This window comes from Pseudochaenichthys georgianus, chromosome 10 (genome assembly GCF_902827115.2).
Source record: "Pseudochaenichthys georgianus chromosome 10, fPseGeo1.2, whole genome shotgun sequence".
Lineage (NCBI taxonomy): Eukaryota > Metazoa > Chordata > Actinopteri > Perciformes > Channichthyidae > Pseudochaenichthys > Pseudochaenichthys georgianus.
In genome coordinates this window covers 7,256,352-7,280,877 of record NC_047512.1, presented here as the reverse complement: position 1 = coordinate 7,280,877, position 24,526 = coordinate 7,256,352, and the positions used below count along the sequence as shown (strand labels likewise).

The following is a 24,526-nucleotide window of genomic DNA, read 5'->3' as shown; positions in this document are numbered from 1 at the left end:
ATTAAAAGTGCAGCCCAGGGGGCAGTTGCAGCCTTAAAGCGTCTTCTGTGGTTGTTAAAACATATTGATAATAAAACAGAGAGCCATTGCCATCTCAGATATTACAAGAGAAATTATCAAAATGTAAGCTGCACACACATTTATTTATTTATTTGTATCAATTGTTGGTTTCAAGGGAAAAGCTAAAAACAATATCAACACAACTCCTTTTTTCGGTTGGTTCATTTCAATTACAACCACTTATTCTCTTTAGGGGAGTACACTATAAATCAGATGATTAATTATACATGTAGCTCAAAGAGCAGGGAACAACCCATAGCCCATCTGTTATACCATTCCTTTATTGTAAGCATTGTGTTTTTATATTTTAATACAGTGGAATACTTTTCTTTTTGCCCTAATTATCATAGCGGTTGTCATAGAACTGGTGTGGATTTATTGTTTTGCTCAAAGGAAATCAGATGTTTTAACTGAGTCTTTTATCCAAATTGACTGAAATACATTTCCTTATCGTAGAGATGCACACAGGAGCATGTTGGGGCTCAAAGACACTTTGACATGTTGAATGCAGGGGCTGGGATTGAACCACTGACCCCCTGATTGTCAGATTAGCGCGCAACCCCTCAGCCACAACCGAAGTACACAAAGGCTGGTTCTTAGTTGCAGGGGAATGAATCAAGGCCGTTAAGTAGTAGGCATTGTTGGAAAGTAACTGAGTAGATTTACTCAACTACTATACTTCAGGACTATCTTGAGCTTCCTGTTCTTTACTTGAGTATTTCAATGTCATACATGTATTTCTACTTAACTACATTTTGGATGCAAATATTGTACTTTTTACTCCATTTATCTGACAGCTTAAGATACTAGTTACTTTGCTGGTTCATATAATTAATACAAAATATATAAATACTAAATGATGTATTCAAAAAAGATACATAGCACTAGCAGTAAAAAAGTCATTTAAGGTAGCTCCACCTTTACAAGCTGGACAATTCAAATGGAAAATCTGCATATTGAATACATTTACTTATGGTACTTTAAGTATATTTGGATGCTAATACTTTCATACTTTTGCTTAGTTACGATTGTTAATACATGACTTTACTTGTGGCAGAGTATTTCTTACACTGTAGTATTGCAATGTGTACTGAAGTAAAGGATCTGAGTACTTCTTCTACCTCTGGTAGTAGGACCATGCACTTACCAAGTGTTGGCTTTATTTAATTTCTGTTGCAAAAGAAAACATCACACACACAGAACAAAACGGCTGAAATTGTGAAACAGCATCCGAGTAGTTTAAATGTGAAATATCTCTGTAACTGTAATGATTGCCTCACAGTGTGTAAGTTGCCGGCCCGTATTCAGCAGGTGTTGAGTCACTGATCCGCAGCACAGTGTCACCCAGAAGGAATGAGAAGCCTTCATGCATGCCTGAGAGCTTGAGAAGCATTAATGTGTCACAGGCGGCCAGGACACGTCTGCAGAGCCGCTCTCATGAAAGACACCATGGACTTACTCAACACATTTACTTTGCAATCATCGAGGTGTAGAGATATATGACTTTCTAAAAATACTTTTTATAACTTCTGTTAATTTTACTTGCTTAGTAATTACCTGACAACAGAGCATGTTTCCAAGAAAGTATACATTTGTATGAATAGCTTTTACTACTACTGTAATCATTTTTATATTGATATAGAACAATGTGCACATTATTACGTCTTATCTTTATTTAAATATTATTATTCTATTTGTATTTTTATTTGATTGGACATTTTGTTACAACACAACTGCTTATGCTTATATAAATATGTGTATTTGATTATATATTTTTTATAAATGTATCTTTTAATTGCACATTCTTACATGGACTTCTTGTGTTTATATGAACAAATATGTTTTACTTATTTTCATTTTAAAACAGAGCAACTTTCAGGGATGAATAAAGTATTGGGATTTTGACCAATTATTTACTACTATTAACTATAGACTAGTTTATATTCTTGATCAAAATGTTCCGTACTTGTTTCTTAACTTGCTCTCACCATCAGAGAAAAAATACCTTCTGCAATGGTCATAGCAAGATGTTCATATTTATGTGTGCATGTGCGCTTTTTGTCCCTGCATTAACATGTGTGACCATGCATAAGTGCAACTGTTTGCACATGTTTACGAGAGTGAAAACATGCGTGTGTGAGCGTGTGCACGTGTGAATAAAAGAGAGAGGCTCATGAAAGCGTGTCATGTCAGCAGGTTGAGATACTCTGAAGTCTCGGTCACGCTGTCAGACTGCGGAGAGAGTTTTTCTTTCTTCACTCGCCTTGATGGAAGTGACTCGATGCTGCAGCATTTTCCTGCTAGGCTACAACAAGAAATATATATTTAGTAATCTCCATATCAAAGAAGAATATGGTGATTCATAGTCTAAGGAATGAATTGGTCCTCTGGTTAAAAACATGCATCTGTCTATCCATCAACATTTGAAACAGTCTCCACTCAGGATGTTACCTTATTTAAATAAAGGAAGCCACAGGACATCATAAAGAATTATATTGTATCCTGAGCAGTAAAACATTCATAGACAACATAAAAAAACTAAATATTATAGGGCCATTACATTTATCACCGGGGCCTTGTGGTTCTGAGTCATTGCTAATGCTCGGTGATCAATATGTTCAAACATAAATGGCTCTGGGAAAAGCAGAAATACCCTGGTTTTGAAATGTTTACGATTGAATACCACTGTTCCATCGGAGTTGAAATGTGTTGACCTGTATAGTCTTTTACATGTTTCTATGAGTTAAGGTGTAAGAAACTAAATGTATGAATGTATGAGTGAAAGTCGAAATCACCCTTGGCCGAGAATTTAATTCAAACATTTATTTTAAAATCATTATTCTATTTTAATACCATATTCCTTGAAATGTAATATTTCTGAAAGCGCAGGATAAATAAATAAACAATGTAAGGGTATTTTCAGACAAGGACTATTGTCTTCCATGAATATATTTGTAGTAGAAGTGTGTTATAAATGTGTCTGTTGATTGTATATATATATTGGATATACATATTTTATACATATTTGTATTTTTGTATTCGGGGTTGTTGGAAACGTTATTCCGATTTCTCTGTCTGTACACACAAACTGAAAGATTGACATTAAAGTTGACTTTGACTTTTGACTTTGACTAAATGTATAGAAATTGGTTGATTGTTCATTTTGTTTTCCACTAAATAATGGGTGAAAAGATGATAGTTGTTGTTTCTCTTCTGTAGTTATTGACTGAATGATTGATTTCATGATATGAGGTGTTTTGATTATTTGTGTGTGTTATGTTTATGTGGCTATAGTGTGTTTGACTGCATGTGCTAATCTCCTCCCTATTTATGAGACATCCTCATGAAGACATAGAGACTTCACTAAGCATCTGATGGAAACTGTCAGACATCAAAATCCCTCTGCAATCTGCAAATGCTATTTTCCGCGACACAAAAACTAAGAACTTAAGTCAACGGAGCTTTCGTCAACAAAGTCAAACATGTCATCACATAAGCAGCGATCTATTAGACCTTGGCAGCCATTGGTCTCTCCCAAAATGTAGTGGCTACAGCAGCTGTCATGGCCGTCAGGACTGTGGACTGATATTATTACATGTGCTATCACGTCGAAGAAAAACAATATCACGCCAAGGCTTGCATCAGTCAGGTGTTGTACCACTGAAATGAGTGGCAGATAATCCCACTTGAACATGTTGGCAATCAAGCCATAGTTAAGTAGACATGGTAAATAAAACAGACTCCTCAGTAAACCGCAGCTAATCTTTATTTTAACAGTCCTATTCAGGCTCTTAGCTCTGAAAGGTAACAACTAAAACATAAAACAAACGAGAATCTCTTTACTTCAATGATGTTTCTTTTCTATTGGATGCTTAGGGCTAGGGTTAGGGTTAGGGTTAGGGTTAGGGTTAGGGTTAGGGTTAGGGTTAGGGTTAGGGTGTCTCCAATAAAAGCCTAAGTAATGGTTGTGGTTTCTGTTAAAAGTGTGTGTTAGGTAGTCTGTAGACATTCAGCACCTTGGTTGTTAATAACCTTAGTGTTGGACTATCTAAACAAACATAATTCTACAAAGTGCGCATTTCATATAAAATAGGACATTTGCTGGAGGCCTGCCAGAATGTTTATCAGCCCTTCTTCAGGCATTGACCTGACTTTGCTCCGCTCATCGAAGCCACAACAGCTGCCTGATAATGACTTAAATGTTGACTGCGTTTCTCAAGAATGGAAACAACTTGTGGGAGCAGACGGAGCGTGACACAGAGCACAACACAACGTATGTGGTGAATAGTTTTTCTTTCCTGGTGCTTGATAGGAAGTCTGATATACCCTGAGCCTCTCTTGTTCATCTTGTGTGGTGACATTGTATTGGATGAGGACAGGGCTCTTTGGCGGCTAGAGAGGGGGTGAGAAAAACGAATACACAGCCATGACAAAAAATCTTAAGCACCTGTAGTAAAACACAATGCATCGCCTTGGAAACAGTAAAGGGAGGAATTTCTAGAAAATGGGCCAAGTCACGTCTTCAAGGCATCGGAGACAGAGATTAAAGCAGCAGGGAGCGGAGGAAATGGGGGTGGAGGATGCGTCACCTGGAGAACTGCCTGCTATTGACAGGATCCCAACCAGGCAAGACGCCCTGAACACTGACTAAACGTAGGCGCTGTTTTTAAGGAGAGAATGCCCAAGGTTGTTGGGGGTGGCTGCAGTTGCAGACAGCTGTTTCGAACCAGAACATCAACCTACTCTGAGCAACAACTAAGAGCTGCCAGATGCTAGGTACACAATGTTTACCCTGGAGTTGGCATATTTGAGTATATATATTGAAAAAATGAGGTATTTGACAGCAGCATGCATGGTCATGTAACATCGGGACATCTCTAAGAGGTTGACCAATCACAAAAGAGCCGGCCAGCTAACCAATCAGAGCAGACTGGGCTGTGGTTTCAGACAGAGGGTGAAAAGAGGTGCTGCGGCACAGGCAGTATGAGAAGAATAAAGAGCTTTTTGAACATTAAAGCGTGGAGACATGAACTCACCAGGTGACATGTCTGAGTATGCAGGATTATTGGCATAAAGAAGTGAATCTTAGACACGTTCCAAATTGTTTCAGAGTAGATGAAAAGTATCTTCTCCTAAGCTCAAGATCCTTTCATATTCAAATCCATTTCCCTGACAGATGTTTGCACAGGACCTCTTTAGTGTACTTATGTAAGCCAAGTCATGTTATGGATGTTGCTCATCAGCAATGCAGATTGAGGCCTAATGAGCAATGTACGGAACTCTTTTGAAATGACAGTAATAATACAAACCAAATTGAACAAATACGGTCGTCCCATTTCCCGTGACTTTCATGGTGGTGAAGCTCATTTACGGGCAGGGAACCTGAATGATGTGTTTACTGCATTCTAGATAGCTCGTTTTTGTTATGACTTGAGCGATAAGCATTCTCCTGATAGGGTGGATGTGGCGATAACAAATGTTTATGACTGTCTGGTGTGTATGTGGCCGAGATTCACCTAGACAACAATGGAAGCCGTTTCCAAAAATAGTGTGGGAGCTTACGTTCAGAAAGGGTGGGGTTTGAAGAGATAAGGCTGGTGTCATCGAGGATTCAATTATACAGTATGCGTAGACTTAGTTTACATTTTACCTCAGCTTTTAACTTGCTTGACCTAGCTAAAAAATAACATCAACCTGAACATAAAACATATGACAAGGTTTTGTGGTATTGTTCTGGGGTGTGATTTAGGCTGCGGCCCCACGAGGACGAAAACGGCTAAACGCATAGGATTAACGCAAACGCAATCGCAAACGGCTTCCGTCCACATGCAATAATTATCCGGATAGTGTCTGTCCACACGAGACCGCTCCGTTTAGCTCCAACCGCTGGAGAAGCTGCAGTACATATGCAGGAGCCTCTACGTGGCGCTGTAACTTCCTCCACAAAAGCAGCGAAGAAGCATGGTTGTCATGGTTGCCCTTCTGTTTATTCTCCGCGGTGGGGGCCGAGGGAACCGGGCAGAGTTTTTCGCCAGTCAGCGTTTATTAAAGTTGAAATCTTCCGGACAAAATTATAAAAGTGCCGGTCAACGGTCTTCTTTGTTATTTATTGAGCTTTAAAACAAATGAATAACGACTCTATATAATATAATGATAAAATACACGGAGCCTCTCTTTTTCCTCCTTCTCTTCGGACAGCGCCAGTGTCTGTCTCATGCAGCAGCTGATCCAGTAATGAGTGACCCGGCCGACAGTAAAAAATAAACATATTTATAACTAGTTTAGGTAGTTTGAGAGGTAATTAAAATAGCTAAGGGTGATGATCTGACTTGACGTGTGTGTTTTGCTGCAGCGGGAGGAGCTGCAGGTGAGCAGAGCTGCGTGTCTCCGTCCTGTCAGATTAGACTTCACTCGCGTTTAGGTCCATATCGAGAGAAAGATAAATAATCTGAATTCAGGATGCAGTTTACTTTGACGTGGGGGTGAGCAGCAGAGGTGGGGAGAGGCGGGGCTATTGCCTCATCATTATTGCTGTAGATGTTGCACAAACAACTGTAGCATGGTCAATAGCGTCCGGAGCACGATAGCAACTCTGCGATCCGCCATTGTTGTTGTTGTTGGTGGCGAAACACTTCAGCACTGGCGCGGGGTAAGCGGAGGTGAGCAGAAGAGGTGGGGAGAGGCGGGGCTATTGCGCAATCACTATCAGTGATCTGAAAATGTCCGTATAGGGCGCACACACGGAGCTGTTTGACCCCCCAGAGAGTGGCGTATGCATTTCTATCCACCTTGGGACCCGTTGTCGTTTCCTCAGTCGTTTAGTGCCGTATTCGGTCGTCCTCGTGTGGCCGAACGGTCTATATGACACTAAACAGTAACGCAAACGACCGAATTCGTCCTCGTGGGGCCGCAGCCTTAGGTTCCTCCTGTATGTGTCAGCAGAATGACTGGATAGTGTAACGATATGCATTTCATTAGAAACAACAACAACAACAACAAAGGAGCTTCTTGCTTACTGATCATCTGAGTCTTGCAACAGCTGATTTCAAACTATGCCAGAAATGCTGTAAGAGATTCAGCTCTCGTGTAGCATGAACCAGGGGCGGACTGGGACTAAAAATCAGCCCGGGAAACTCGACCGGCCGACCGGCCCAACTCGGTACCGCTAGTGAATTGTCCGACCGGCCCACTTCGGTACCGGGAAAACTCCCGGTATTCCCAATAGCCAGTCCGACCCTGGCATGAACCCTTACTCAGTAAAAAGTTGATGGGGACACACACTTAAAAAACACGTCCTTTACAGATAGCACTAGAATAAAACAAAAACCATAAATAAAAACCAGGCCGCTGCATTTAAAATATTCCCTCGGCAGCTGCACAATCTGTACTTCCTCGTGTACTCTCGGTCTAATTTGAGCTGGCATCAGTTTTCAAACCTTTATTTATCCAGGGAGGGTTTTGCTGAGCATGCTCGCTGTTTTTTCGGCAACGCCCTCCTTCACACTCACACCTGGGAGCTGTAGTCATCAGTTTTTATGGATAAAGAAAAAGGTATTGCGCTGTCCTTCTGATACAATTCAATGGTATCTTACCTTTGGGTGGTTTGAAACTTTAATGTGTAATCATAGCTAGATCCCATGAGGCTAACTAGCTCGCTGAAATCATAAAGTATTATTGCACGGTTATCGTAATGGTGACAAACAACAAACAGGCAGTGGACGAAAGAACGATCCAGAGGAAAGCAAAGAAAAACAGAGAGGTGTGTCATCTTTTTCAAAAAGTCACAATATCATTTAATATAAAACACCTTTAAATTGAACATAATGAGGAATTCGTCATCAGGAGTTCCACCAATCCACAACCACCTGAACACCGCAATCCACCTCCACGGTAGCGTGGTACCTCCGAGTGCACACAGAAAAGGGTTGAAACATGCATTTTACTACATTGTACAAAGTCAAAAGCGAAAAACAGGAGGTATTTTTTTGCCATCGCTGGCAGAGAGTCTCTGCTGCCTCGTGAGGGATCCAGAGGCAAAGGGGGGACAGTCTTGATAGGTGGGCATGTACAGAGGTGTCCTTTTGTTTCCTGGCACTTATGGATAAAGTGCCCTCCTCTCTTTTAGATCAGCTGAAGGGAAAGCGGAAACGTGGTGTAAGGCAGGAGAATGACTCAACATACTTTAGATAACAGTTGTATAATGTGGCTCCTCTGCAAACAGTGTGTTGTAGGTCTTGGCAGTAACAGATACTAACACTCCCCCACCATGTTGCTGGTAACGATCAAAAAGTGACGAAACACAATGTCCATTCAACTTCCTGTATCTAAGACAATCCCATAATGACGCTGCGTTTTTGAACGTCAGTCATGTCAGAAATAGGGAGGACATTCTTCCCTGTTGTCCATTCACACTGACGACATGTTTCAATCTCAGCTTGTTCCCTCCCTCATTCACTCCCGCCCTTCCTTCTTCACACACGCACACCAACACACACACACGCACACACTATCTCACACTACAGATGCCACGGAGGTGACGGAGGTCACCTTATTGTCGTCTGCCCAGGGCTGCAGGTTCTGCAGGGCGTACAGCGAGGAGTTGTGCAGGCAGAGCGGGTCCGGCTGCAGAGGCTGGCTCAACGTCTTCTGGAAAGCTTCCTGCTGGAGCTGCAGCATCAGCCGGTTGGCCTGCTGCCTCTCGGCCTCTCGCTCCTCTGCAGTCTGTCTCCTGGGTGGAGGGGGGGGGGAGACAACAAGGGGAGAGAAGAAGATATAAGACCTATATAGCAGTCGTTTGTCATGGGGCATGTACACAACATTTATTAATGCCGCATGCACCAGCAGTGTGTTTCCCTTATGCTCATAAAGAAGCAGAAGCACTTTCTTCAAGGGTATAAATCACGATCAAGCAGTAGTGCTTTACCCGGGGGTCCGGACCCTACAGGTGGCCACAAGTTACATCTGAAGGAATTTGAGATAATAAATGTTTTGTCATTTGTTCACCCTGAATAATTGTACCTTCTGAAGCCAACAACTATTTTGATATGACAAGGTTCAAAGAAAAACGTCTTTGGTTGAACTGGTAACTATCAAACACGTTATACAGCTAGACACTGCTTCGTTATTTATTTCACATTAGCTAAATAAGGTTTAGCTCATTTGACTTATTTAAAGCCAATGCACCATGCAGGTTTCTTGCTATATTAAGTTTGTGTCTTCATGGTTTGTTGCTGTCACTTTGGATACAAGTATCAGCTAAATTAAATGGTATGAAGTTAACCAAAAAGGAAGAGAACCACTTGAAAAATGTTTGAAAAATTTCTTAATAAGAGATTGCCACATAAATAATAAGGCTATTCTAATAGTTGTAACTGATGGATGAATAAAAAGAAATAGAAACAACACGAGCTTGAAACAGGATGTTCAGTATTATTTATGATACGTTCTTTGGCAGTTATACGTTTCTTAGAGAACTTGCAAGTGAAACATGTTCACTTGCACATGTTGCTGCTTTTACCGTTCATTCAACACCTGTGCCAGTTTCCCTGTGTCAGCTCCAGGCCAAAAGACAGCTGATCGGGCTGAGTGACAGATGCTGGTAATGGGAAGTGACTATCGAAGGGGAGGAGGAACCAACACTTCCTGCCTCAAGGTGAAACGTTACATCTGCTTGTCTTTGTTTCTTCTCAGAACAGCATATGTTAACATACATAGTGTCGTTCGGTGCTGATTTCAACGTTTGAGAAGTGGCACCGACGGGTGTTTTCCTTCAACACACAGAAACCGTTCATGACACATGGTTTTAACGGGATATTAGGGTTTGTGTTGGAAGGTATCCAGATATAGTTAAATGAGGAGATAAAGGTGGGAAAAGGGTGCAAGTATTTGTAAATCTTTTTCAGGTCCTCCTGAGTTGAAGTTTCTATACTTTTAAAAGCATCTCCTGGCAGATGTTTGAGTGGTTAATCAGCATGTTCTACTTATTTTACCCCGCTCTGAATAATGATCTGTTTGTTATAATCTGCAGTGTGAATAAAGCCCGATTAAGAAATGACTATACGCTTTTGAAACTATAGTAATGTAACTAATAATACCATCCATAACAAACAAATAACTGCCTTCAAATTCAACTAGGAAATCCAAAGGGCAGGTAGGAATCACGGGCGGAAACACACCTCTCAAACACTCTTTCATGCACACCGACCTCCATCCATTAGCCACACATTATTGTTAACAGCATTATCATAATCTGATTCCCTGGCTGTTGATTCGATCATCCTCTTGTTACTAGCGTAGTCGTCACGCAAAGACATCCCTCATGCTCAACCTATCAGGTGCACACGACAGGGGAAATGCATACATCTCAGCAAAACTAGGAAATCAGAAAAACCAGTTAAGCCAATTCCCCCGTTTCTCCTGACATGCCGTTTAGTCGTGGATTTAGTTACGTGGGTTTTTTCAAGCAGATTCCTTTTTATTACATTTTTTAGTAACACATATATATTTTCATTGCCACAGGACGTAGTGGAATTGTTTAACTTAATGTATAAAAGGGATCATCAAACCAAATTATATATTGTCATGTTTTTGTACATATTAATATGTTGTTATGTTTGTTTAAGACAAAGAAGCCAAAGCACGTGTAGATCTTAACCGTCCAAAACCTAAGAACAGAAGTTCTTTAGTGTTTCTAACGGTTATTCAATTGAATACTCATTGGAAAAAGCTTTAGCATCATTTAAACATTAAAACTCTAAAAGGCAATTTAGCTGTTTATAATATGTTTATGAAAAATGAGTCCTGTCCCTTTAACTAAGGGCAGGGCTTCTTAATTTGATTTCCTGCTCATTTACTTCCAAATGGCTATAAACAACCGTTAGAATGAAGTGTGTGTGTGTGTGTGTGTGTGTGTGTGTGTGTGTGTGTGTGTGTGTGTGTGTGTGTGTGTGTGTGTGTGTGTGTGTGTGTGTGTGTGTGTGTGTGTGTGTGTGTGCGTGCGTGCGTGCGTGCGTGCGTGCGTGTGTGTGTGTGTGTGCGTGTGGATGTATGTGTGTGTGTGTATATGTGTGTGTATGTGTGTGCGTGTGTGTGTGTGTGTGTGTGTGTGTGTGTGTGTGTGTGTGTGTGTGTGTGTGTGTGTGTGTGTGTGTGTGTGTGTGTGCGTGCGTGCGTGCGCGTGCGTGCGTGTGTGCGTGCGTGTGTGTGTGTCTTTGGACCTGGCAGTCAATTCCTCCTGTGAGTGTTTCGATATTGCTTTGGACAGCATGTTTCTAAAAGGCCTTTCAGGAGGCTCAGGAGTAATTGTGCTTGGTCAAGTAAACTGGCCTCGACTGACAGCTAAGCTAAGCAAAATAGGTGTTGTGTTGTACGACGCCTCGGATGCTTCAGCTGCGGGCCATTTTACCCGTGTTTAAAGTAAAACATCGGTAAGCATTTTGGACCTGAGAGCAAGACACAGACGCATTCAGTGTCGATTTATGGCACAGCGGAAGGAAGGAGTGGCTCTCATACAGACAAAGAGCTTCTGGAACATCCACCACTTTGTTTTAAATACATCACGAGGGAGAAGATATGACATTTAAAAGATTGAACAAATTATGCTTTTGGTTCCCTTTTCTCCACTTTCAAGAAATGCTTCCACGAAGGGCCCTTCAACTTGTGTTTAGAGTCAAATATTGATAAGAATTTAGACCAACAAGCAACACACACACACACACACACACACACACACACACACACACACACACACACACACACACACACACACACACACAGTGTTGATTTGTGGCAAAAGAAAAAACAGTAGCTCTCAAGCAACTACTAAAACTTCTACCACATCGTCTTTGTTTTGGTTAAGTAGATCATGAGGGGAAGATAATGAGCCAAGCATGGTACGTAGAAGACAGAAGGATGCTTCTCTTAACTTTTCCCCCAGATAACACCTAAAGTCTGCCAGGAATCTTACCGCCATTTTGTCAGTCTGAGGAAATGGGTGTTGTGTTCACCGAGACCTCAAGCATTTTGATCCAAGAGCAAAACACATTTATGGCACAAGAAAAAACGGGAGGAAGGAGATCTACCACATCGTCTGTGTTTTGGTGAAGGGAGAAGATAGGAGCACATGGCACGTAGAAGAGAGAAGTATGTTTTCTGTTTCCAGATAACACCAACATTTTGACTGGAATCTTATCACCATTATTTACGTCTGAGCCAAATAGCTGTTTTTGTTGTGTGACGTCTCGAATGCTTCAACTGCATTTCATTGTACTTGAGTTTAAAGTAAAACATTGGTAGGGATTTTGGATTCAAGAGTGAAAAAATACAAACACATTCAGCGTTGAGTTATGGCACAAGAACAATCGTAAGAAAGAGTGGCTGCTATGAACAAACATGCCGTCTTAATGATTTAAAAAACACTACAGCTTCTTTGTTTTGCTTGAGTACAAAGTGAGGGAGATGATATGAGCGTAATATGGCACGTAGAAGGTGTAAATGACTTTTGCTTCCCTTTCTATACTTCCACACCAGATAACAATTCAAGTATGGCTGGAAACTCACCGCCATTTTGTCCGTCTGTTCTGAAACCAGGTCTTGACTTGTGCGTCCGTCATCTTCAGGGCCTTTGCCAAGGTTGCACGCTCTGCCGACGCCAAGTACTTCTGGCGATGAAAGCGTTTCTCCAGTTCGCAGATCTGCACCCGGCTGAAGGAGGTGCGAGGCTTTTTCCTCTTGGGCGGCGTCCTGTTCTGGTAAGGGTGGCCGATACGACGGGTCACCGAGAAGGGTGAGAGGGCTGCTGAAAGGAACACAACACGGATGTAGTTGATGATTTTAAGGAATTTGAGGACTGTGTTCAAACTTACATCAAGTTACTCCTTTAAAAAGTAAGCATTAGCAATGAGTGTATTCTTAAGTGAGGTGTTTGGACTAACCTAACCCTAAGTCTTAAGGATGGATATCTATTAGTGTAATTTCCATTTCTAAACTTCAATGATCTGTGCTTGTGAAATATAATCGTATTTCCCTTGAGGTTGTTTGTCTACACTGATGTTATCAATGCCATTTTGTTTCCCAGTCTTTAGTTAGATTAAAGAATGTCCATTTGGTCTTAACTCTGGGAAAGCCAGTGTGTTGGGAGAGTCTAAGAGAAGGCCCAGAAGCTGCCATTTGAAGAAGATACATTTCATTACTGCTAATATTCCCCTGCCAGATTTTGAAAACTGTTTTGTACAGAAAAGAAAAGTCATAGGGAGACATTTAGAAGGAATCAGTTTTAAATAAAATTCAAGAAAGTCATCTCTTGCCACAGGCAACACTTCCAGATCAATTCTGCTTTTGCAATATTCTTTCACATTTTCATATTTCATATTTTGATGAGATTTATTTCGAATGTGTAAAACAATGATACAAAAAAATAACAATTATAGTGAAATTTAACATGAGAATTATTATAGTATACAACATTAAGCAGTGTCAAATTGATATACCAACATATTACTGATTCTAAATTATATATAAACAAATGATTACACACTTAATTACACATCCGAAAAGGGGAGTTTACACTTATTTAATCCCACCCCTTCTCCCAAAAAGGGGTGTTTTTTTGTACTTTTAATATCTAACAATCACATGGGTGAGGTAGGGAAGGTTGATGGTGGGGGGAAGGGGAGACTCACCTGGGCAAGCCCCCTTCGGAAAAGGATAGTCTGCTAGAAAGCCATTGGCGTCTCGCAGGTGAGCGAGCTCGGGGTAATAGCATTTAGCTAACGTCTCCACCGTGCTCCAGACAGGGACCCTGCCGATGTCTCCTTTGGGGAGAGGACAGAGGGACCCGGCGGACCCCGGCCCCCCTGTGGCCTCTCCGGCTCGGATATCCTCCGCCTGCTCCCCTAAAGGATAGGGAGACACATTCAGGTTCCACATCTGGAGCACAGCAGCAGTGCGGGCGCCAAAGCATACTCAGCTAATCACATGAAGGAAGCCTGAATGATGAACAGAGGCTGCTCTGATCTAATTTGCTGCTCCTCTCTTAAGTTAGCATTGAGAAGGGTTTTGCTACAAAATTACATATCTACCATTTAGAAACATAAGTGACAATTAGCAAAGATGAATGAAGCAAAGACGTTAAGCCAATCAGAATCAAGGAAACCAAGTTGACAAGTTGACAATGTTGACAATGTGACAAAGGTATACTTCACTATAAGCTATTTCAAACCATTGCATAAGCAACCTATCCAGAGTCCTTCAATGTAGCAGAGAACAATGTTAGCGATTAAACTATTTGTAATTTTATAAGAATAGTTGCTATCACACGAATCACATTTGAAGATATTCAATTTTTTCACAAAACATCTTACAGAGATGAATCAAGCACACACTTGTTAGCCAATGAGAATCATTCATTGACACTGTGGTGAAAGCATTCTGACTATAATCATTGTACCTAATTGAAACAATGCCAGGACAAATATCAAACCTATCCCTCAAGCTAGCACAGCACAATTTCAGAAAAATACAATTATTTGCCATCAGACAAATAAGATTTAAAGATTACATTTCTGAACAAAATATCAAACAGTAAGTCATTAAAACTCCTAGCAATAAAATATCACGGGATTGATCAAGCAAAATGACATCTTTCGCAGAATAGACCAACTACAAGGTGTTGATGTTGAATTTGAGGTAGTGATGTATCCTTCTAAATAAAGATATACATGTATGGACCGGACTGTTTGGGGACTTCCTTTGTCATTTTATTCCTTTAAAAAAATATGAATTGCACGCTGCCTTGAGCCTGCATAGTATTCTATCCATGCCCTGTGGTTCACGTTCACATATTACCGTATGGGTATTAATAACAAGAAATCTCCTGCATCATAAAATATCTATGAACCCTGTCTATTTTGTCAGCCATGGGTAAACAGAAGATCGATAAATGTAACGGGATCGTTCTTGGCCATAGATCCACTCCCCAGCCAGATTCTCATTTTGAGGCAGAATGTAAATCAAACGACCGGGAAAAACCCCGTTCTGTCTCTCGGTGTCATCCCTCCCCAGCAAGTTGTTTGCCTCCTGTCTTACAGGGTGTTTATTTGTTTTTGTTTTGTCAGAAAAGCTCACCAGAAGCCAAAATGAATATGAAAACATCTGCATAGGTGTCCCTGGAGGGGGCCACGTGCCGCTCTCAGAGTTACAGCGACCTGGAAATTCATTTGCCACACAGACGATGACAATTTGAATGGAACACGAAGCTATTATGCACTCTGCAGTCATTTCCAGGGAGCTGCCGACGTCCCCTGATGGTGCTGAACACGAGTGGCAAATTGAAGCGTACGAGAGCAAATGATTTGTCAAATAAAGATGAATAGCTGCTACAGTAGGTCACATAAAGTTATCATTACCTGGGTGTAAATTAGCAATGCAAATTTAGTGCCTGAAATTAAAAAAACTCAATACATTTGATTGTGTTGTGAGCTGGATTTACACGTCTTGTTTTCATTCCTCTCATTATTATTTTTAATCTGCTGTGGTAATATTCCTATCAGGTTTCACATTATGGCTTTCTCTGGTGCTCAATAATAGTAAAAATGGTAATGTTATCCCTCTAATATTCCTTTTGGGGCTTGGACAGGCTTTAATCATGACTTTATGGTGACAACATCCCCGTGATGTTTCTGATGCTCCTATAAGGTGCTCACAGCCAACTGTAGCACCTCTGTGGCCCTTTATAGGGACTTTATTGCACTTAATGGTATGTTTTGTAAACCTCATGATTATCTGTCTTATGGAGAGTTTATACGATGGTTGTATTTAATTGGTCCTTTTTGATGCCTAAAACTATGTGTAGCCTTACGGGTCACATGCTGAGAGCGAGGCCTGTTGTTGCTCCCAGCGGCAGGTCTGGCTAAATAATACTGCATTAGACGGCTATTTCAGGCCATCTGTGAGCTAACTAATGGACCAGGCACATACAAGCACGTTCAGAGGAAACCCAACATGCAGCAGGAGGCTCCAGACCTGCCAACTGCACAACAGCTTCGCCTCAGAGGGCACAACGCTGAGAAATATATGATACAGTGACACTTTAGCAGACAGTCTAAGGCTCAAGAGGGTAAAGAGAAAGATATGCATTCAGGTTTATTCATTGGTTTTATCATTTGGACTGTAAGCCATAAAGGGCAAGCAATTCTGTAATATTGTGCTTCTGTGGTCTTAAAAGCACAACATAATCTGGATTTTAAATCAACATTAATCAGAGACTGTACTGCTTTAGGTATATTGAAATTAAATAAATGGAGTAATCCATGATATTCCTGTATTCATATATATAGTATATGGCACACAAATGTATTCATTGTGTCTTTATATTAAGCCAATTGTGTATTTTGTGTTAAATCATGAGTTAAAACTGCTATTTCACTGCAGTAATTTATCAGTAAAAGAATAAGGCAATATGATTGTAAACAGTATATTTTACTAAGGGTAAAACATTTAACGAATTGAGCTAGTCAAACTAAAACAAGATGACAGAATTAAAACAGATGCAAAGCTGTGTGTAGCTCATGGAGCTTTACTCACAACATTGCTGCCAAGATTTGAAATCCCAAGAGATAAAACGCGACTGTAGTGAAAGATGCAAATAGGTACATTAACGTATTTGTGTTGCTCTAAATCCCGATGTTAGGATTTAAAAACACAGTGAAAAAAAACGGTTTAAGTGATTAAGCAGCGTTTGTGGTGGAACATATTTAAATTCCCGGGTTTGAATATGTACATAAACGCATCGAATGTATTTGTGTAGAACAAATCTTGTTCCCAAAAAAATGTAAACAAAATGATCTGGCTTTTTCTTCTCCTCCTTAAAAATTTAAAATAAAATGTGAGAATACTGAATCAGCTGCCTGGGTAACACAATTTAGCATAACACAAAATAAAACGCTACCATGGAGGATGTGTTTCCCGTAATAAAAGCAGCTATACTTAATAACACTTCTCTGTGACAGCGCCTCCCTTCCCCACTGCGGATATTACCTTTGGAGCAATCTAATAAATATATCCGCGATGGATTCTAAAGGGGATATTGAAATATAACATGAACATATATTGCTATTTATTACACTATATGCGGGACAAAAGGCAGGGACACTGTCTTCTGTCACACAGAGAGTCAGCAGCACGGAAACGCGAAGAGGAAATAAAGTCACATGTTTCTGTGTGCGGCCATTAGCAGCCAGAAGGAGAAACATTGTTTAATTATGTTTTTTATTGAAGCTACGTGGCCTGTAGAGCTCCATATTATTGTGTATTTCTACCATGTTATTATGATGATGATATGTTATTATGGTTATCATTATGGTTATTGTTATTAATATTACATTATATGTTTTGTTTGCCCGTTATGCATGACTTTGGTTTTACATATAATGTGAATCAACGAACTTTTTGAACATCATCTTCAATTGTCATTTATTAAATAACTATTATAGCCTTTATTTTGTATAATAATAGGCTTAAATACAAATAAAATGTTTAGTAAAGTCACATTTTGAATGAGTAGAATGAGACAGTACGAGAGATCAGATATAGAGAAGTTACTGTCACCAACATAGGCCTATTGCTGCTATTACTGATAATTAATGACGATAATTATGGGTTAATAAAAACGTCACATTTGCGGTGAAACAAGATCAAATAATGTATATAATAACTGCCATCATGAGTAGCCTAATTACAGAGAGGAGTTAGTGATCAATAAACCAAGTAATGGAAATACAAGTCTTGTTTTTTTCTTCTGAGATGGATGAAATGATTCATATTGCCCCAAAGCGTAATCCTCAAACAACTTCTCGTGATTTACAACCTGAATTTAGGCCACAAGGACGCGCGCGCCAGGGTGAGAAACGAGTCTGTTTTGCAATTTAACTGGTTTCTTTTACATCTTGCGCAAACACACACACACACACACAGAGACACACACACAACACACGCACGCACAACTACCATGGCTGCCAGAGCTGGAAGCCTTTGGCTAAATGTTTAGCTGTTTAAATCTGCAAGGGGCCGATTTTCTCCTCCGGTTTCAGCTGGAAACAGAGAGACATTTAAAATGGTTCTCTGCCCATCAGGGTAGATGATAGTCCATTTGATTTACGGCCTTGTGTGTGTGTGTGTGTGTGTGTGTGTGTGTGTGTGTGTGTGTGTGTGTGTGTGTGTGTGTGTGGTGTGTGTGTGTGTGTGTGTGTGTGTGTGTGTGTGTGTGTGTGTGTGTGTGGTGTGTGTGTGTGTGTGTGTGTGTGTGTGTGTGTGTGTGTGTGTGTGTGTGTGTGTGTGTGTGTGTGTGTGGTGTGTGTGTGTGTGTGTGTGTGTGTGTGTGTGTGTGTGTGTGTGTGTGTGTGTGTGTGTGTGTGTGTGTGTGTGTGTGTGTGTGTGTGTGTGTGTGTGTGTGTGTGTGTGTGTGTTGCTGAGGATCAATACAGTGGAAAGATATAAGCTGTGAAATAATTACAGCGACACAAAGCTGAGAGAAATTAAACGAGAGGCCCTCGGTGACTATGAGCAGAATTGATAAGCCTATTTACACTGTATCTTTTTGCAGTTGACATATCGTCCCCCAGTATTTAATAATTAATCAGCTAGAAAGAATAGTGAATATTTAATGCCTGGAGAGGTGGTGGTGGTGGTGGGTGAAGGGGTGAGGGGGTGTGTGCGTAAATCCATGATGTTCTTCATTTTCATCTTCATAAGGATGAGGTCATGAGAAAACCCCCTCCTCCCTAAACTAAATTAATAAAGATAGAACAGATAACAATATAAATTGTCATTGCCACAGGAGACATGGTCTTTCACTCACGAATAATTATTCTAAGTTACATTATGTTATGCTATTTCTACCGTCTTTATTTATTTTAATTCAAATACAAAAAATATGGCTTTTTCCAACATCTGGCAAAAGGAAACATATTAGTCTTAGAGTATTTTGGAAGCCACATTATTATTTATTTCGATAATGTTGTGCTGTACTTGTCAAAATAATTAAATGAATTCAATATGGAAGCTTTAAATGCCTAGCAAAAATAAAAAGCACTGCATAACAGATGCTGTAAGTGTATGACAGTGTGTGAACCTAAAAGAAAATGCAACCATATGAGCTAGAACCCATTAAATGAAATGTACTATAACACGGACTATTTTCACTTTAGAATACCACAGCATTACATTGAATTGTGAAAAGAAAATGCACCCTTAATTTCTGTTTATTTAAAAAATATTCTTTTTTTTTCAGAAATGAAACGAGTCTGGTTATTCCACTAAACGGTTTGAATGGATAATCCCCAATATTAAAGTCTTCAAATCAGCTGTATTAATGCTTTGTCATTACATTTATTAACTGTATTTTGAAATTGCAGCAAATTAAAATCAAGTATCAGAAACAAAAAGGATTTTACTTTTTGTGAATTATTAGTTTTTAGAGAGCTATACATCATTATTTAGTATGTATCTCGAAATTGAAGCAAAAAAGTATTATTATTAATGGAAAACGTGAATGTATAATAATAATAATAATAATAATACAAATACAACCTGTTATCTTCCACTTTTGTATACATGTTAACCTGCCATATCTTATTACTATTATGACTCATCTTCCTGTTTTCTCAATTGGCTCACAGAAGAGAAAAATAAAATCATTCATCCTCATGAAAAGCCGGGCAACGTCGTTATCCGTCATCCGCTGTAAATGGAGAGTGATGGTCCAATACTGATTCATCAGCATGTCCATGTCAATCCCTCCTCTCGTCCATCACACTGCCCTTCCAGCTAATAAAACTGACTCTGTGTATGCATGAGATGCGTTATAGATTACAAGCTAAAGATAAAATCAGCTCCTCTCTGTCGAGCTATTAGGGAGCCAAGTTTAATCCTGTATCATCTTTTAAGGGACTGTTTTACGCGTAAATGGCAGAAATTCACACCTGTAAGGTCGTATGGGAAATACACAATAATGCTACTCTGCTTTGGGTTGATTGATTATGAAGTTGATGCAAATGAAACACAATAGGAACATCATGGATGCGTAAATCCATTATGTTCTTGATTTTCATCTTCATGGGGTCATTAGAAAAAGACCAGAGGAACCACCCCCCCTCCCACCCAAACTAAATTAATTAAGAGAATAAAATATATAATAATATAACATTCTCATTGCCACAGGAGACTAGCTCTTCACTCACGAATTTAATGAATACTTTTTAAAACGATATTGTTGTATGAAATTTCAAAGCCATATGCAACGAGAAAAGTATAGCTAATTTAAAATAGGGAAACAGAAAATAGGCATTTTGGCTGCCACATGACGTTATTTTGATTAATGTGAACCGTACCAGTCAAAATAATAAAAAAAATTGAAACTGTAAATGTCTCTCTTTGGGACGATTTATGAATTAGATGCATAGGAAACACCAATCAGACTACAGTTGTTGCAGGATAACGAAGGAAACTATTCTTACATGTTAGTCTGTCCTTGGCTAACAGGAAACACTTCACTATAGGGGCTGTTTTACACTTAAATGTCAGACATTCAAAACTGTACCGGAAATATATAATAATGCTACTCTGCTTTGGGTTGATTTATTAGGAAGGAATTTGAAAGTGCTTGAGAACACACTGGATAATACTTGGAAACACAAATCAGACTACAGGTGTTGCAGGAGCACAAAGGAAACCATTTTTTCTACATGTTAGATACAAAGTATGGAAATAAAAGCAATGCAAAACAGATGCTACGGTGTTTGAACTTAAAACAAAAACTGAATAACTGTGGGGTTTCCTTCCCTGAGGCAAATGTAAAATGTGTGATATTGGGATATATAAATAACCTTTGATCGAGTTGTTACCTGTTAGTCTTTCCTTGGCAAACCTCCTACTGCTCTCCATCCACGGGAAGGTGAAGTTCCCCGCGTTCCCCATCCCCATCCCGGCCATAGAGGCGATGCCGGGTCCGATGCATCCCGGTTGTGTGGAAGGGGGCGGATGCGGCGCTGCTGCTGCGGGCGGCGGCGGAGGGGGCATGGGTCTGTGCGCCGGGACCCGGATCACCCCTCCGGCGCCGCCCGAGTTCACGTTAACGTTCATGTTCATGTTCATACTAACGTTCATGTTCATGTTGACATTGTAGGAGCCGGCCAGCCCCGCCGCCATGGAGCAGGCCGGGTTGTACACGCTGTTGTACCCGTTGCTGTAGACATTTGGAGCCAGCGCGTAATCCGGGTCTCCGGTCCGGTTTGGCAGCATGCAGCCGCTGGACTGATCCGAGCTGTTGAGGATCTGGTCGATGCCGAAGCTGATGGGCTCATGCTGCTGGTGCGTCTGGTTCACCTCCTCGATCCCGGTGTGCTCCATAGTTTTTTTTTAATCGGGGATGTGTTTCAATATCAGTGTAATTTTGTCATATGATAATGCACGCCTCGGGAAATGTGTGTGTGCTGCAGTATTTGGTTTTCAAGCATCGACACAGGTATGTTCTACTCCCGGGAAACCAATAACGTGTCCGGTGCTATCCAAAATCTTGCCATTATTTTTGTCCAGCATTGGGATCGGGTGTTCCCTAAATGAAATGCCTATCCATCGCGCTAAGAAAAAAGCGTATCCATCTTTAACATTGTGCTTCTCCCAGTGAACTACACACAAGGCAGCCTATCAGCAGGAAAACAAAAAGCCAAAATCCTGAGTACTTACAGACACAAATCCGTGCTTTTTTGGAGGGGAAGCAGTTCTCTGGAGAGGCTTGATGCGCTTTGTTCGCCTATTCTGGCAGACACGATCCATACGCAGAGGGCATGGTAGGATACCCAAGCTCGTCGCATGAAAATCAAACCACAGACAAAACAAAACAAACCCAAAGAGGCGAAGAGGAAGCGCTGACCTCGCTGCCGTGGATATTAATTGGAGGTGAGAGCGAAAGATGGCTCTGTTGTGCTGAATGGTGAAGTGCGTTTCAGCAGGTGAGACAACCCTCTGCGTAAAAGCTGCCATTCGGTCATCCCCTCGCATCCCTCCCTTCTTCCCTCCCTCCCTCCCTTCCCTCCTCCTTCTCCTCTGTAGGGCAGTTGTTTTGCTCGGATGTCTTAAAGAAGCCGCAGCTTTCTTTATTTTATGAAGCTTTCCTGGTGTTAAACGGGAGGTTGTGTGCCTTTTAGCGCTGCTGAAGCTCCGGGTCAAGCTGTTTTCAAACTGGTTCGCGCATGTAAATACGGAATACAATCAAAAGAAAAAATACTTATGTCTAATATTTAATATATTATTTTCAGTTTTATATTCAACGAGAAATGCATGTATCTACAATGTCATAAAAATATATAAATATATAAGAATCAAATGAATTGTTTATGTTATTAATTAATTAGTTGTTGTATGTCCTTTGTGAGTTTGGAAATGGGAATTCGTATTAATTAAAATAAATGTTTGGGTTCCTTTTCTGAAAGGTTTTCCAGGTCAGGTTTGCTATTGTTGGGACATTTAAAAGTTTAAAAAAATAAAATAATAATAATAATTAGAGAAAACAACAAAACGAAAAAATAATACAAGTGCTCGTTTTGTATCTTCATTGTTATGCATTGGGTCATAGCCATTACATTTAGGCCCCTGGACACATGTTCTATAATAAGATTTAGTTTGGTGACTTTCCACCTGAGAAGGCTCCTGCATTTTGGACATGATTTGTTAATTTGAAATCCGTTTAGAAAGCATCCATTGAACCCGGGTGTATTTATGTGTGTTCTCACTGCCTGTGCAATTAAACCAGCCACATATTCACCATCAAGAGTTTCCCAGCACACCAGTTTCCAGAGCACCAATATCCTGATCAATGCTCACTGAGCGAGGATAAAACAAAATGGTAAGCATGCATATCATGCTGCAGAATGGGCCTGAATGTTCCCCTTCATTTTTAATGCCAGGTTACATAAGTACACTGTGTCCTACAAGATAGTGGAGCAGGTGTGTGTGTGTGTGTGTGTGTGTGTGTGTGTGTGTGTGTGTGTGTGTGTGGTGTGTGTGTGTGTGTGTGTGTGTGTGTGTGTGTGTGTGTGTGTGTGTGTGTGTGTGTGTGTGTGTGTGGTGTGTGTGTGTGTGTGTGTGTGTGTGTGTGCTGTGTGTGGGTGTGTGTGTGGGTGTGTGTGGTGGTGTGTGAGAGAGAGAGAGAGAGAGAGAGATGAGAGAGAGAGAGAGAGAGAGAGAGGAGAGAGAGAGAGAGAGAGGAGAGAGAGAGAGAGAGAGAGAGAGAGAGAGAGAGAGCTGCTGAAGCAATAATCTGTTGCACACAATGAAGCCATAAATCCAGTGATATTGACGGGAAGTGTGCACTGCAGGCCCGAGTTAAAGGCACTATAAGGTACATTATCACAAAGTAATGAAATGTAAAGCAACCATTAGCATATGTATAGAAAAAACATATAGACTCATGAGCAAAATGAAGATAGATAGATGGACAGATAGATAGATGGAAAGATGGAGAGATAGATGGAGAGAGAGAGAGATAGATAGATAGATAGATAGATAGATAGATAGATAGATAGATAGATAGATAGATAGATAGATAGATAGATAGATAGATAGATAGATAGATAGATAGATAGATAGATAGATAGATAGATAATTAAACAAATAAATAGCAGCTCCAGTGACATCATGAAGCCAAATGTGTTGCTGATTTGCACAAATTATTTAACCTCTCCCCGCCCGGAGCGACGACTCGGATCGCCGGGGTCTCAATTCAATAAAAATGAAAAATGTCTCACAATAAAAGCGCGACACGGGGAAAAGCGAATTTAATATATCACCGTTTTATTACGCACTTATTTCACTTTCCCTGCGAATAAAGATATCTCTCAACTGCACAAGGTGGCTAGAGGGAAGCATAAAAATCAATTGTGTGAATTCGAGGCCATATCAATAACGTGCGGGGACGAGAGGAGCTGCTATTAGGCCTGTTTATATTTGCGCGTTACAATAAAATGAAAAGGGAAGAGAGGATGCACCGAGCCGCAGATCAGCTTACTGACAAGGTAATTGGCCGTTTATGCAAAACCAGAGAGATCTATGGGCCGGAAGGAGAGGAATAATGTTGGAGAGCATCTCTGAGACAACACATCTCTGCCTGGGATCACTGTGCGCCACCTTCAGCGAGACAAACCGACACATGGGTTTCCAAACTTAACCATCGAAACAATACAATCTCTTTGTAAGTGTGGATCAATCAGCAGGCAGCAACGCAGCATTAGCTCCAATTCAGTGGAGAATGACCTCAAGTAAAGGTTAGTTCACGTGGAGGAATGGCTGTTATTGTGGCACAGTATTGGCCTATATTCTGTGACACTGTATATTTGAGTTAATTGTATAATCCACATTTTCCTTATCATGTTTGGCTGTTTAAACTTGTATTGCCTTCTACTGTTTGTGCAGGTTG

At 40.5% G+C, this 24,526-nt stretch overlaps 1 protein-coding gene across 4 annotated transcripts; it reads right to left on the bottom strand.

The window, feature by feature from the left end:
• Nucleotides 1-7,824: 7,824 nt before the first annotated feature.
• tlx2 (T cell leukemia homeobox 2) lies at nucleotides 7,825-22,093 on the bottom strand. 4 transcript variants are annotated; one of them, XM_034093677.1, is made up of 5 exons: nucleotides 20,958-22,093; nucleotides 13,740-13,952; nucleotides 12,619-12,856; nucleotides 8,608-8,788; nucleotides 7,825-8,190 (listed from the first exon to the last, which is right to left on the bottom strand). In XM_034093677.1, the coding sequence occupies exons 1-5, from the start codon at nucleotides 21,460-21,462 to the stop codon at nucleotides 8,182-8,184; spliced, it is 1,146 nt and encodes a 381-aa protein (XP_033949568.1). In that variant the 5' UTR covers nucleotides 21,463-22,093; the 3' UTR covers nucleotides 7,825-8,181. The 4 variants fall into 4 exon arrangements, with proteins under 4 accessions (XP_033949568.1, XP_033949569.1, XP_033949566.1 ...); XM_034093678.1 differs by having other exon boundaries at nucleotides 12,619-12,853; XM_034093675.1 differs by lacking the exon at nucleotides 7,825-8,190 and having other exon boundaries at nucleotides 8,197-8,788.
• Between the last annotated feature and the right edge of the window lie 2,433 nt (nucleotides 22,094-24,526).